Source organism: Gymnoscopelus microlampas (assembly GCF_963454915.1).
Source record: "Gymnoscopelus microlampas genome assembly, chromosome: 18".
Lineage (NCBI taxonomy): Eukaryota > Metazoa > Chordata > Actinopteri > Myctophiformes > Myctophidae > Gymnoscopelus > Gymnoscopelus microlampas.
Window position 1 is genome coordinate 46410663 of NC_139955.1, and position 15113 is coordinate 46425775.

Below are 15113 nucleotides of genomic sequence, written 5' to 3' on the forward strand. Positions count from 1 at the left end.
CCTAGGTTTGTCAACCTGGTTTGCGGTTTTCCACCCCAATTCTGAATCCCCATAGACGTATTTAATATCGTGTCAAATAAGAACTGTGTTCCAAAAATAAACTCTTATGGATATGAAGCATCAACTGACGGTGAGAAAACGATAATGTTACTTCCGCCGAATTAGTTAAATTTTCACCAGAAACAGACTGTATCAAATATAAGTGACTGACTATCATAAACGATACAGAACCTCCTCCCTGACAATATCGCCGAGACAGTTTGTTTACTTTTGGGCCACAATTCTTATATGAGACGATTCTACGATGACCCAATGTTATTCTCCATAGAGAAATTACTTTACGAACCTGGGGATGAACGAGTGACGTCAGGACTTCTGTACTTCTGAAAGTAAAGTAGACTAGATTCAACTTAGCAAGGAATAATCAATTATTGAGAAATAAACCCAGACAGGGTGGTCTTTATCAGTGTTAGAAAAAAGTAAGTAAAAGTATCAATACTGCAATATAGAAATACTCTGTTACAAGTAAAAGTCCGGAATTAAAAATTTACTAGAGTAAAAATACAAATGCATTGGTATCAAAAAGTACAAAAGTAAAAGCAGTCATTGTGCAGAATGTCCCATTTCACAAGTTTTCAAATGTATAAAACTAGAGGTTCCGGTCACTACGCGGCCCTCCCGTCTAGCCTGGCCCCCACATCGGAGACAGAGACAGTAGAGGGTGTAGACGTTCATTGCGACACCGGTTGCAATGAACACCGGTGCTTGTTTCTCGCACATGATTTGGCAACATGCAAACCGAAACGTAACTTTTTGGAGACCCAGACAAACGGACAAACAAACAGCCACACTCGCCAATTGTGTGTATATAGATGTATAACAATCTTTTGAAAATAGCAGACCTACAAGCTCACAATGCGTCCTAACCTAACTTGTCTTCTTCTTCTTCTCTAGCAAGGGAACCTGCTCCCCTACAGCGATCCCGGCGTGGTGTTCCTGTTCCTGGGGTCGTTCGCCGTGGTGACCATCATGCAGTGCTTCCTCATCAGCACGGCCTTCTCCAGAGCCAACCTGGCGGCGGCCTGCGGCGGGATCATCTACTTCACGCTCTACCTGCCCTACGTCCTCTGTGTGGCCTGGGAGGACTACATAGGCTTCACCTCCAAAGTGGTGGCGGTGAGTCCACTCACCCCGGTTATCCAATGGTGTAAAAAGTAACTTAAGTGCATTTACTCAAGTACTGTACTTGAGTACAATTTTGAGGTATTGTTTACTTTACCGGAGTATTTCCCATTTTCAATACTTTTACTTTTACTCCACTACAATTATTTGAATACTTTAGTTACTAGTTAGTTTGCAGATTATACATTATTACATTATAAAACGTGCATTAACCACTATTTTATACCTAGGCTATTTGAAAATAGCAGATCTACAAGCTCACAACGCGTCGCGATGCGACGCGTTGTGAGCTTGTAGATCTGCTATTTTCAAACATTTTAGTACTTTAAGTACATTTTGATACCAATACCTTTGTACTAATTACGGACTTTTACTTACTACTTAACAGAGTATTTCTACATTGCCGTATTGATACTTTTACTTAAGTTTTTTTTTTAAATGAATACTTTTTTTCAAGACTGCCCTGTTATGTCTGTCTGACCTGACTTGATTTGTTTGTCTGGTTGGCCAATTGTTCAACCAACTAAGCCATATTTTACATTTCTTTATAACACCATTATTGCTTTACTGTATTTCAGTGAAAGCAGTCTCACTTTATTGTAATTATATTTTATTCTACCGTTTGAACAAAGAATGTAAGGTATTTGCTGGAATTAGTTTTTAGCTTTTTAAAATGTGTATTCTCTGTTTTCTCTATGTATGTGTATGTTTTTTTTGTTTGATTCTGTGTAAGGCGACCAAAGTGGAAATATGTCTATGACTTTACTGTGTTTTTGTCTTCTTACTTTTTATGTATGATCTATCAATCAAATCACAAACACACACACACACACATGCAATAACTGATTTATTTTATTTTATTTTGAGCATGTAATCTGCTATTAGAGCTATTTCGGGTCTTACATCTCTTGTCTCCTCTCCTCTTTGCAGAGCTTCTTGTCTCCGGTGGCGTTCGGGTTCGGCTGTGAGTACTTTGCTCTGTTCGAGGAGCAGGGTGTGGGCATCCAGTGGAAAAACCTGTTCTCCAGCCCACTAGAGGGCGACGACTACAGCCTGAAGACCGCCCTCATCCTCATGTACTTTGACTCCATCCTGTACGGCCTCTTGACCTGGTACATCGAGGCTGTCTTCCCTGGTGAGAGAACGTGACATCAGTCCGCTTATTAAAACTGACTTTGGGGCTTGTTTTTCTGTAAAGTTGCTTGTAAATATTGGTGGTTGCAGGTTTTTTTGGGAGCTAGTTTTGTGCCAGGGACCCCCATAACCAGATTTGTGTTGTTTAAATGTTTAAAAAGTTTTCCAAAATGACTTTTTTCAGTTTTTTGAAAATAGCAGACCTACAAGCTACAAGCTTGTAGGTCGGCTAATTTCAAATAGCTGTAGCCTAGTAGTCGCTCGTTTTCATAGACCTGGTTGCTTATTTCTCTCGCGAAATCTGGCAACACTGCAGAGCATGCCAGAGTCTCAGCTACATGGTAATAGTACTAGTGGTTCTCAAACACTGTCATGTCAAGGACCCCCAAATGTATTCGGCCACGGACCCCCATCTGTAAAGAGTTTGTTCCGGGGGAGGGACCCTCACGAAAGATTTGTGTTAAAAAAGAAAATCAAATAATTCAAAGATTTTCAAGAAAATCTGAAACTTTACCAACACAATAGTGAAGCTATCAGAGGTATTAAGCTGTAGAGATGTAAACACGTGGTGCTGCTGTGTTCTTCCAGGTCAGTACGGCATCCCCAGACCCTGGAACTTCCCCTTCACCAGAACCTACTGGTTTGGAGAGAGAGACGGAAAGATGTCCAAAAAACTGCCTCTGGGACGGAGAGGAAACCGTGGAGGTGAGACCGTCTGTCCACATGGTGGCAGTGTAGAGCTGTTTTTCTAAACAGGAGTAGGGCTGTCACGATTAATTGTCACACAAATAATTGAGATTAACGAATTAATTAGTTATTGGAACATACGAATACAAAATGTGTTTCTGTTTGCCTTTGAGGCTTCCTAATAAAAAAAATGCACAGGGCAGATATATGACAAATAACTTAAATATACAAAGAAATTACTGACATTTAATGATTTTATACTTAAAAAATCTATGCTAATTAGTCGGGCTGGGCTGAGCCTCGGGTTCCGTGAAGAAACAAACAATCTATTATCCCCAAAAAAGAAAATTCAACTGCCCCTAGCAGTAACGGTAAGGCCGACGGAAATCACAGTGGATGTGTTGGATGCAGCTCTAAGTGAACTTTACTCAGGTATATAGTTTGTCGCCGTCTGACCTTCCTAGCCCGCAGACGCGTCGCTAGGTCTCTACTAGGTCGGGGGCTTAGCCCCGCAGGCAACGGGCACATGCACGCGCGCGCAGCGCGCGTGCATGTGCCCCTCCTCCCGCGCGCGCGCGAAGCGCGCGCGCGCGATTTTTTTCGCGGATTTCGCGGATTAGGGTGCTTTTTTCCCCGTTTTTTGTTACTTTATTTCGGTTTTAGGGTTAGGGGTAGGGTTAGGTTAGGGTGATAGATATATAATTCAAAAAAAAAAAAAAAACTTTTAATTTTTTAATTTTTAATTTTTTTTTATTGGTGGCTTTGGACAAAACATTGGTGGCTATAGCCACCGAAGCCCACCCCTAACGACGCCACTGCTAGCCCGTGTTATTAAAGAAAAAAACGGACAAAACTCAATCAAAAATCACAGAAAGTGGCTGTTTTCAGATGTTTTGGCCATTATCTCTGGAACGGAAGGTCCAATCTGCTCAGTTCAAAGCTTGTTGGATGCGTGACTTTGAGGACATTATGACACATTTTTGGGTTTGTAGTGCCCAGTTAAATTTCAGGCCCGTTGAGAACTCTATTTGCAGCCATGTATAATGTTGTTGTTGTTGTTGTTGTAGCGGTGTGCATGGAGGAGGAGCCAGCTCATCTAGAACCAGGTGTGTACATAGAGAACCTGGTGAAGGTCTACCGCCACGGGAAGAAGCTGGCCGTGGACGGCCTGACGCTGGGCTTCTACGAGGGACAGATCACCTCCTTCCTGGGACACAACGGAGCCGGCAAGACCACCACCATGTGAGTTTAATTAATTATATACAAGACCACCACCATGTGAGTTTAATTCATTATATACAAGACCACCACCATGTGAGTTTAATTCATTATATACAAGACCACCACCATGTGAGTTTAATTCATTATATACAAGACCACCACCATGTGAGTTTAATTCATTAAATACAAGACCACCACCATGTGAGTTTAATTCATTAAATACAAGACCACCACCATGTGAGTTTAATTCATTATATACAAGACCACCACCATGTGAGTTTAATTCATTATATACAAGACCACCACCATGTGAGTTTAATTCATTATATACAAGACCACCACCATGTGAGTTTAATTCATTAAATACAAGACCACCACCATGTGAGTTTAATTCATTATATACAAGACCACCACCATGTGAGTTTAATTCATTATATACAAGACCACCACCATGTGAGTTTAACCCATTAATACCTGGAACTGTGTCATTTTTAGATTTGAGCTAAAAAGCATTATTTTACACTTTAGGCTATTCAAAAATAGCAGATATACAAGCTCATAGCGCGGCACCGAGTGCCGCGCTACGAGCTTGTAGATCTGCTATTTTTAAAAAATCGTGAAAATGTGTGCAAATCTTTGAATATATATATTTTTAAAGCAAACATTTTTAACTCAAATCGTTGCTTCTGGGGGGGTCCCTGGAACAAAATATTTTGATGGGGGTCCGCGGCCAAATACATATCATTTTGGGGGTCCTTGACTGATTGAGCACCACTGATATAGAAACATACGTTTTTCAGAAAACTGTTGAGATTTAGGAGACATGTAGAATCGGCTTCAAGTCTCAATGGGTTAATTCATTAAATACAAGACCACCACCATGTGAGTTTAATTCATTATATACAAGACACTAGAAAATAGCGCTACGAGAACGTGAACAAATTTGTCCCACCACTACAAGCCACAAGCTCGTAGGTCGGCTATTTTCAAATAGCTGTAGCATAGTAGTCGCTCCTTTTGGGCTCGTTTTCATAGACCTGGTTGCTTATTTCTCTCGCGAAATCTGGCAACACTGCAGAGCATGCCAGAGTCTCAGCTACATGGTAATAGACCACCACTATGTGAGTTTAATAATTTAATTTGAAGACCACTACCATGTGAGTGGAACCTCATAATACATGTTAAATCATTTGCACAAATCTAGAGTGAAGCAGTAAAAAGTTGTACTATTGCTTCTGCTTCTACTATTACTATTACTATTACTATTACTACTACAGTATTCAAGGTTGTGTTTATCAGTGCAAGTAAATAAAGTATTAGTATTAAACTACTGCCAGTACTACTCATACATCAAGCTCACAGATTTTGACGTCTGTCTCTGTCTGTCTGTCTGTCTCTCTCTCTCATTCCCTCTCTCTGTTTCTCTGTTTCTCTGTCTGTCTGCCTGTCTGTCTGTCTGTCTGTCTCATGCAGGTCTATCCTGACGGGCCTGTTCCCTCCCACCTCTGGGACGGCGTACATCATGGGGAAGGACATCCGCACGGAGCTCAGCGCCATCAGACAGAACCTGGGGGTGTGTCCTCAGCACAACGTTCTCTTCGACATGTAAGAGTTTTATGATTCTGATTCTCTGCTCATTCACATCCTCATGTCAACCTGAACCCCAAACCCAGAGCCCTGCAGCCATCATGTCCTGGGTCACTTTCTGGTGTAAATGGGTGGCTGGGTTGTGATTTGCTCCAGCTTTTAGGTTCATTAAAGCTATAGTTTTAGTCATCATAGCTTAGTTTTTATTCAGTCTTCGTCAGTGAAAAAAAGGTGGTCGACGAACATTTTTCATAGGTTTGTTTAGACTTTTTTAAGTCGACGAAATTAACACATTCATTGCCAGGTATTAATGAATTAACCCATTAAGACCTGAGGCGATTCTTGGATTTTTTTTTCTAAACAGTTTTTTGAAAAAAAAATGTTTAGAAAAAAAAATGTTTTTCAAGATTTTTCAAAAATAGCAGATCTACAAGCTCATAGCGCGGCACTCGGTGCCGCGCTATGAGCTTGTAGATCTGCTATCTTTGAATAGCCAAAGAAATCTAAAGTGACACAGATGCGTTCCAGGTATTAATGAATTAATTAATCCGCCACTGTCAGCGGTTTTACCTTATTTTGAGTCTTTTTGACGACCCACAGGAAAAATAAATCAACCCGGGTGTAAACAAACCATGTCTCGGTGGAAAGACCAGTCTCTCTTCTTTCCACCCGAAAAAAATAATATTGTAACCGCGATCGTCCGTTCTGTAGTTATCGGGTCCGTTCTGTAGACCCCTGGGGGTCCCCGGACCCCACTGTGAGAACCAATGCTCTAGCGTAATCACTAAAAACAACATGATGACGTAATGTTACGCTCAAGGCAGTCAATGTGTTAACACTGGTTTGTTGTGGACCCCCCCCCCCCCAGGCTGACGGTAGAGGAACACATCTGGTTCTACGGCCGCCTGAAGGGTCTCCCGGAGGAGCAGGTGAAGGGGGAGATCGAGCAGATCCTGTCGGACACCGGCCTGCCTCACAAACGCACCTCCTCCACCGGCACGCTGTCGGGGGGCATGCAGAGGAAGCTGTCCGTCGCCCTGGCCTTCGTCGGGGGCTCCAAGGTGGTGATCCTGGACGAGCCCACGGCCGGGGTGGATCCCTACGCTCGCCGAGGGATCTGGGATCTCCTGCTCAACTACAGACAAGGTACAGACACACACACACACACACACACACACACACACACACACACACACACACACACACACACACACACACACACACACACACACACACACACACGCTGGTAGACTGGCTGTTAGTTTGATCTTCGTTGATCGATGATCGAAAACGGTGGCGTTCAGACTCCTTATGCCCAATTAAGGCACACCAATGAGGACAGTCAAAATGTCAGAGTACACCTGTATTCAATAGCCATTCTAGGCCCGGGCGGCTGGCGTAGCGGTCCGGGCACCTGCGTGTCGTTGGTTCGAATCCCGTTCCCGACGACCTTTGCTGCGAGTCACTCCCCATCGCTCTCTCTCCCCAATTCCTGTCGGTCTATTGTATTCTATCAAATAAAAAGCCAAAGAAATATATTTAAAAATATATATATATAGCCATTCTACAAGCTCACAACACGTTGCAATGTGACGTGTTGCGAGCTATTTTCACTTTTTCATTTTTTTTCTTAAAGAATGTATACATTTAAATGACAATTTCACTTGTCCAAAACAGCGATGGCAAGTTGAAAGTGGTTCAAATATATTCTTTTGTGCGTAGGATTTGCCTGAAATGTTCGCTTTAAAAATATATATATATTCAAAAGATTTGTCTGTATCAGGAAATGAGAGTGCACAAATTAGTGATTAATCTGAAACACAATTTTATACAATATAGAGTAGGGGGTCCCTGCTTCATCTCTCTCTCAGCTAGGGGGTCCTTGGCCTGAAAACGTTGAAGATCCCTGATCTAAGGTGTGCTAACGCTCTCTCCCAGGTCGTACCATCATCCTGTCCACTCACCACATGGACGAGGCGGACATCTTGGGCGACCGCATCGCCATCATCTCCCACGGCAAGCTGTGCTGCGTGGGCTCCTCCCTCTACCTGAAGAACCAATTGGGAACCGGATACTACCTGACGCTCGTTAAGAAAGAGCCGGAACCTTCTCTGAGCTCCTGTAGGAACTCCTCCAGCACCGTGTCCTTCACCAAGAAGGTAAGACGACGCAGCGTGCCATCTACTGGCCGAGCTGTAGCGGTACAACTTTGAGAGCATTTTTTTCTTAATGCTCAGCCAGTGCCGGCGTTTTTGAGCATTTTTACTAACCTTTGAAGAGCCACAGAATATTTAGCTCCAGGATGATCGACACACCGAGTGTCGCAAAAGACGGAGGAGTGTCTCTGCTTTCATCGGGGGGAAAAAAAGCGTGTCTCCTCGACCCTCCGTTCTTTAGTTATTGGCTGTTGAATATAGCTTTTCTCGCCAAAAACGCAGAAAAAAACAAGAAAATGTACGTGTTACACGTTGGCACTGAATGAGTTTAGACAAAGTGCAAAAGAAACACATTATAAAAGGACATTTTAATTATTCTTATTATTTTTGTGTGTGTGTGTGTGTGTGTGTGTGTGTGTGTGTGTGTGTGTGTGTGTGTGTGTGTGTGTGTGTGTGTGTGTGTGTGTGTGTGTGTGTGTGTGTGTGTGTGTGTGTGTGTGTGTGTGTGTGTGTGTGTGTGTGTGTGTGTGTGTGTGTGTGTTTGTGTGTGCAGGAGGAGGATGGAGAGTCACAGAGCAGCTCTGATGCAGGACTAGGAAGTGAGAACGAGAGTGAAGCAGCGACCATCGGTAAGAACTATTATTATATTGGATTTAGTCTTGCGTAGCCAGACCCAACTGAAAATGAAAAACAGCGACCTCTGCTGTTTGTTATATGTCTGTTGGGTCTGGCAGGAAGCAAACGTAACACCAGTGCGCAAGGAAACCGGGGTTTGTGTCTGCCTTCAGCGCATCACTTCCGGTTGGTGCGACTATGTTTTCATTCCCACTAACAATATTTCTACACGGAACACTAACACCACTTCTCCCAGAGAACATGGATGGTTTTGGTTATAAGCCCACTTGTTTCTATGATGAAAGAGTAAGTTAAAATGTGAATATCTTTCCGTGGTTTTGTCTGCTCCGCGGACGCTATTGTTAAATTCGTTTCGGTTAGTTTCGAGGGGGGAAGGGTGGACGGACACGTGAATCCCGCCCACTACATTTGATTGGGTAAAGCGCGGCCTGCTTCCTGATCTGAAGGCACGCCCACTTGAAACCAATGCGCACGGGTTGTCAACACGGCTACCGACAGATTCCAACGCAGAGCAGAATCTGTTCTTGAGAGATTACTGTTGGATTAAACTGATGCTGGATCTGTTTGTCTTTATGCTCTACGTGTATGTTTCTTTACTGAAACGAGCTTTGCACCTGATTCTGGATCTGTTGTCTCTCTCTCCAGAGAACGGTCCGGCGGCCTCCATGTGCGACTCTGTCCCCCCGTTCGTCCCCCCGGACGTGTCCCTGATCACGGCCCAGGTGTGCAGGCACGTCCCCTCGGCCCGCCTGGTGGAGGACCTGGGCCACGAGGTCACCTACGTGGTTCCCTACAGCGCCGCCAAGGACGGCGCCTTCGTCCAGCTCTTCAGACACCTGGACCACAACCTGGCCGAGCTGGGCATCTCCAGCTATGGGGTGTCAGACACCACCCTGGAGGAGGTGGGACCGACTGACTGATTGGTTGATTGATTGATTGATTGATTGATTGATTGATAGATACATGCATACATATACATGTATTTTTTTAACTCAAATCTTTGCTTCTGGAGGTCGCTGGAACAAAATAATTCACAAATGTTCGCTTTAAAATATATATATTCAAAGATTTGCACACATTTTCACGATTTAAAAAAGAAATAGCAGATCTACAAGCTCATAGCTCGGCACTCAGTGCTGCGCTATGAGCTTGTATATCTGCTATTTTTGAATAGCCAAAGAAATCTTGATTGATTGAATACTTAACACATTGACTGCCTGAATTATTTTCACTGCCTATTGTAATTCCTGCCAGAGATTTTTCAATGAAAAAAAAAAAAGTACTCAGGAGCCGAGATACAAAATTTTAAAGTTTTAAGTTAACAAGGAAGTGGATGAGAGTAAAGATCTTCGAAAATTCATATATCCTTGGTCTTTAGGTCAAATTAAAAAAAAAAAAAGTAAAAAAAAAACAAAACATTTTTATATTTTTATTTTTTATTTTTTTGCTAAAATCGAGTTAACTCGATCTTGGCAGGCAAGTGATGAAAAGCTAATATCGAGTGAACTCGATCTAGGCAGTCAATGTGTTAATTAACATTTTGCAAAAAGTGCAGAGGTACAGTTATTGTACAGTTACAATAATGCCAAAACGTTTCCATTGTGGTCCTATGTATTCAATTCATCAAGACATATACAGACATACTATACTATACCATACAAGAGATCATCAATAGTAGGAGCAGTAAAAGTACATTTACAGAAAACATTGGGGGGGTCATTTATTTTGGTAAGCTAGAAGACTTGTCTAGTTCCAGTTGCTTTTGATTCGATTTGATTTAGGCCCCGTTTAGACCACAACGGTCTCTATAAAAAAATTAAGAAACACATTTAAAATATCAGATGTGCCGTCTGTTTAGGCGACAATGGCATTTTCGGGGGTTGAAACTGTAACAAGTGAAACCCCCTTTTTCCAGAGTGGAAATCTTTGAAAACGTTCCGCCCGCGCCTCCATGTAAAGATGTAATACGGGGAAAAACGGCAGAACGTGTTGCGTCATGGTTCACGTCGGCTCTGGTGCAGAGCCGTAGCTATTTTCTCTACATCCGCTATTTTCGTGCGACACCCCTAGGCCTTAAGTGGTTAACTATTGAATGGTTGACACAACAACGTGCAACCAGAGACGTGCACAGATGGACTCTAGGTGGTGCTAGAGCACCTGCCCTTTGCCCTCTTGACCAGAAGTGCCCTTTTGAAAAAAAGAAAAAAAAACTTTTTTTTTTTTCAGTTTACAGCAGGGGTCTTCAAGGGGTCCGGGACCCCTAGGCGGTCCTCAGAGTTACTACAGGGGGTCCGCCAAATCTTTATGCGATATGATTTTTCTTTTTACCATAACCACTCGAAACCTAGCATCCCTTTTCTGAGGAGAACTTTAGCCAAAAATAGCAGATCTACAAGCCCACAACGCCTCGCGCTGCGAGGCGTTGTGGGCTTGTAGATCGGCTATTTTTGGCAAAGAGCTATAGGTGTAGAGGGAAAAAAGAGCAGACCAAGTAAACCAAAAAAAAGTATAATTTACTTGAGCACCTGCCCCTCAAAATGTCTGTGCACGCCACTGCGTGCAACAGAACAATCTTTGAGTTTATGGGGGTCGCCTCGAAAAAAAAAATAACACCATGTTTTCTTTATCACGTGGTTGTAGATTTTCCTGAAGGTGGCTGAAGACAACGGGGTGGACACTGAGGTCCCTTCAGATGGAACTCTGCCGGTGAGGAGGAGGAGGAGGAAAGCTCATGCGTTCGGAGGAGGAGGAGGAGAACCTCAGAGCTGTCTGAGACCTCTGACTGACGACAAGGATGACAACGACTCAGAGGGAGAGACAGGTACACACACACACACACACACACACACGCACACACCCACACACACACACACACACACGCACACGCACACGCACACGCACACACACACACACACACACACTCTCCCCAATTGTCCGCAGTAATCTGAAGACTCACCTCTTCAGACTCCACCTCAGTCCTTAGCACTTAACCTGGATATGACGACCATGCTCACGTTTTCTCACGTTTTCTCACGTTTTACCACAATGTAAAAAAAGAAGTCTCATTTAGATAGATAGGTTCATAGTTTGGGGCGGCAGTGGCTCAGGGGTAGAGTGAACTGGAAAACCGCAAGGTTCCCAGTTCGATCCCGGGCTGGGGCGCTCCCCTAGAGTTAGTGTCGAAGTGTCCTTGAGCAAGACCCTGAACCCCTAATTGCTCCCGATGAGCAGGTTGGTGCCTTGCATGGTTTCCTCCGCCATCGGTGTATGAATGTGTGTGTGAATGGGTTAATGGCACAATCAATGTAAAGCGCTTCGGATAGAAGCGCTATATAAATGCACCATTTACCATAGTTTACCTGGTATCCTATAGTTTCAATGTACAGATTATTATTTTCATAGTATAATGTTTAGACTGATGCTTTAGGTTCTTGGTTTACCCGTGATCCTATAGTTGTACTGAGGCACTACACTGTCTCTATGCATTTGATGTATTTAGCTTCTGCTAAATTCCTGAAATGCAAATGTGAATATAGACATACCACTTGGATTCAAACTAGCTTACAGTGGTAAACACATCTGTCTGTCTGTCTGTCTGTCTGTCTGTCTGTCTGTCTGTCTGTCTGTCTGTCTGTCTGTCTGTCTGTCTGTCTGTCTGTCTGTGCAGAGGCCAGAGAGACAGACTGGTTGAACTGTTCTCACGGTAAAGGCTCCTACAAGGTCCAGGGTTGGGCTCTGAAGAGGCAGCAGTTTGTGGCTCTGATGTGGAAAAGGCTTCTTTACGCCCGGCGATCCAGGAAAGGTTTCTTCGCTCAGGTAAAAACCTCTCTGAACATCTGTGACGCTATGGTGAAGTCCCACTTTCGTCTCTAGCGAAGGTGCAGGCCACGCTTTTACGACTTACTTACGCCTATTACCCCCTTCCGGGGCTTAGGCTGTCACATTGCTGGCTTCACGACTAAATACCAGCCGCTCCTCCATGCCATCAAACAGCTGGGTTATAGGTGCAATTCCTACTTGTGTCCGTTTTTGGTTGAGCCTAAGAGAGGCTTCCATCGACCTGGAAGCAGCCAAACGGATTTAAAGATTCTGTGCCAATCTCTTCTATAATTGGTAGCAAATATGGTGAAAACACTGTTGTACCCCTAGAGGTGGTGTTTGGGTATTTTTCCATTTTTTACAGCACCGTGTAAATATCTTTGTCCTTGTATTGTATCTCTTATGTGGACGTGTGGATAAATGATAGAAATGTGTGTCTCCAGATCGTTCTGCCTGCTGTGTTCGTGTGCATCGCTCTGGTCTTCAGCGTCATCGTTCCTCCCTTCGGCGTCTATCCCAGTCTGGAGCTGCAGCCCTGGATGTATGAGGACCAGGTCACCTTCATCAGGTCTGTACCGGAACATTATCATTATCATACTTAATAATATTATAACTACAGCCCGACCATCCCCCATGTCTGGCCTTGCAGCTACCGCTGCTTTAACCCATTAAGACCTGGAACTGTGTCATTTTTAGATTTGAGCTAAAAAGCATTACTTTACGCTTTGGGCTATTCAAAAATAGCAGATATACAAGCTCATAGCGCGGCACCGAGTGCCGCGCTACGAGCTTGTAGATCTGCTATTTTTGAAAAATCGTGAAAATGTGTGCAAATCTTCTGAATATATATATATTTTTAAAGCGAACATTTTTAACTCAAATCTTTGCTTCTGGGGGGTCCCTGGAACAAGATATTTTGATGGGGGTCCGCGGCCAAATGCATATACTTTTGGGGGTCCTTGACATGAAAATGATTGAGCACCACTGATATAGAAACATAGGTTTTTCAGAAAACTGTTGAGATTTAGGAGACTCGGTAGAATCGGCTTCAGGTCTCAATGGGTTAAACCTGACCGTGTGTGTTTAAACTCCGCCCACAGTGACGACGCCCCCGATGACGCCAACATGCAGAAGCTCATGAACTCTCTGATGGACACGCCTGGCTTTGGCACCCGCTGCATGGACGGATATAACATTACGTACGTTTATGCTTATGATCACATCTGTGTACAACATCTGTATACAGCTGCTTATCATCACATCTGCAGTGGTGTAAAGTAACTAAGTACATTTACTCAAGTACTGTACTTAAAGGACGACTTCACCGATTTTCAACCTATCTTCATATAATTGGTCCTCACTAATACTCATGATAGAATGGTAAAAAAAAAAAATCTACTTGGTCTGTGTCTCATAGGAGGACTGTGGACAGTTCAGAAACCCGTCTACCAGTGACATCATCGTTAGGCAGGATTTTTCTTTCCAACAAGATTTCACATTTCTTATTTAGATTTTTATTAACACGAGAACAATGGCTTCTTTTATTGCATTGCAACGTTCCAGGAATAGAAAGCCTGCAGTTTCTATTAGCTTGGATTCCCCATTGATGATGTCACTGGTAGACGGGCCTCTGAACTGTCCACAGCCCTCCTCTGAGACACAGACCAGAGTAGAAAAAAATGGTACCATTTTATCATGAGTATTAGTGAGGACCAATTATATGAAGATAGGTTGAAAATCGGTGAAGTCGTCCTTTAAGTACAATTTTGAGGCATTTTTACGTTACTTAGTATTTCCAATTTTCGATACTTTTACTTCTACGGTACTCCACTACATCTCAGAGACAAATATTGTACTTTTACTCCACTACAATTATTTGAGAACTTTAGTTACTTTGTAGATTTTGATTATTATTACAAAACATACATTAGCCACTTTAGCCCTATATACATTTAGACCATTTGAATTTGAGCAATGTGTAAAAAGCAAAAGAAATAAAAAATGACATTATATTTGATCAGATTGGATCAGATTATTAGCCAGGGCCTTCTCTGTGACCCAGTAAACTGTATTTTAATCTCTCTCTTGTCTCTCCTCTCTTTCTCCTAACCTCTCTCTCCCCTCAGTGATGTCCCGTGTACCATGGGTGATGAGGACTGGAAGGTGCCAGATCTTCCAGACAGCGTGTACCAACTGTTTAACTCCAGGAACTGGACCATGGACGACCCGTCTCCTGGATGCTCCTGCAGCTGTGACGGGAAGAAGATGATGCTGCCTGAGTGTCCTGCTGGGGCCGGAGGCCTGCCTCCACCTGAGGTACTGTTTTTGGCACTCAGTGCCGCTCTATGAGCTTGTAGATCTGCTATTTTTCAATAGCCAAAGAAATCTTAAAATTACACAGATATGCGTTCCCGGATTGAAAGGGTTAAACGACAAGGAGAATAAACCTTAAGGGAATGAAACATTGTGTCATTCTGTGCTTTTCCAGATGAACCTCAGTGCCTCAGACTCCCTACAGAACCTGACCGGTAGGAACGTCTCAGACTACCTGGTGAAAACGTACGCTCAGATCATCGGGAAAAGGTAGGAGTTCCACTCAGAGTGTCTCTATAAGACATTAATATAATATTCAATGAAATATAAAGAGTCTTGATAAGGATGAACTAAATTCTAATTCTTTTCTCATCACAG

At 43.2% G+C, this 15113-nt stretch overlaps 1 protein-coding gene across 1 annotated transcript in view; it reads left to right on the forward strand.

The window, feature by feature from the left end:
* LOC311065283 (phospholipid-transporting ATPase ABCA1-like) overlaps positions 1 to 15113 on the forward strand; it is a 75552-nt gene that overhangs the window by 39945 nt on the left and 20494 nt on the right. Inside the window, exons 13-27 of the mRNA XM_084085537.1 lie at positions 955 to 1176; positions 2113 to 2317; positions 2905 to 3021; positions 4071 to 4245; positions 5698 to 5829; positions 6680 to 6957; positions 7750 to 7970; positions 8521 to 8596; positions 9249 to 9505; positions 11244 to 11424; positions 12271 to 12419; positions 12866 to 12990; positions 13523 to 13621; positions 14549 to 14738; positions 14911 to 15005. Of these exons, the coding sequence (XP_083941663.1) occupies positions 955 to 1176; positions 2113 to 2317; positions 2905 to 3021; positions 4071 to 4245; positions 5698 to 5829; positions 6680 to 6957; positions 7750 to 7970; positions 8521 to 8596; positions 9249 to 9505; positions 11244 to 11424; positions 12271 to 12419; positions 12866 to 12990; positions 13523 to 13621; positions 14549 to 14738; positions 14911 to 15005 (2522 nt within the window). The remainder of the gene's footprint in view (positions 1 to 954; positions 1177 to 2112; positions 2318 to 2904; positions 3022 to 4070; positions 4246 to 5697; positions 5830 to 6679; positions 6958 to 7749; positions 7971 to 8520; positions 8597 to 9248; positions 9506 to 11243; positions 11425 to 12270; positions 12420 to 12865; positions 12991 to 13522; positions 13622 to 14548; positions 14739 to 14910; positions 15006 to 15113) is intronic.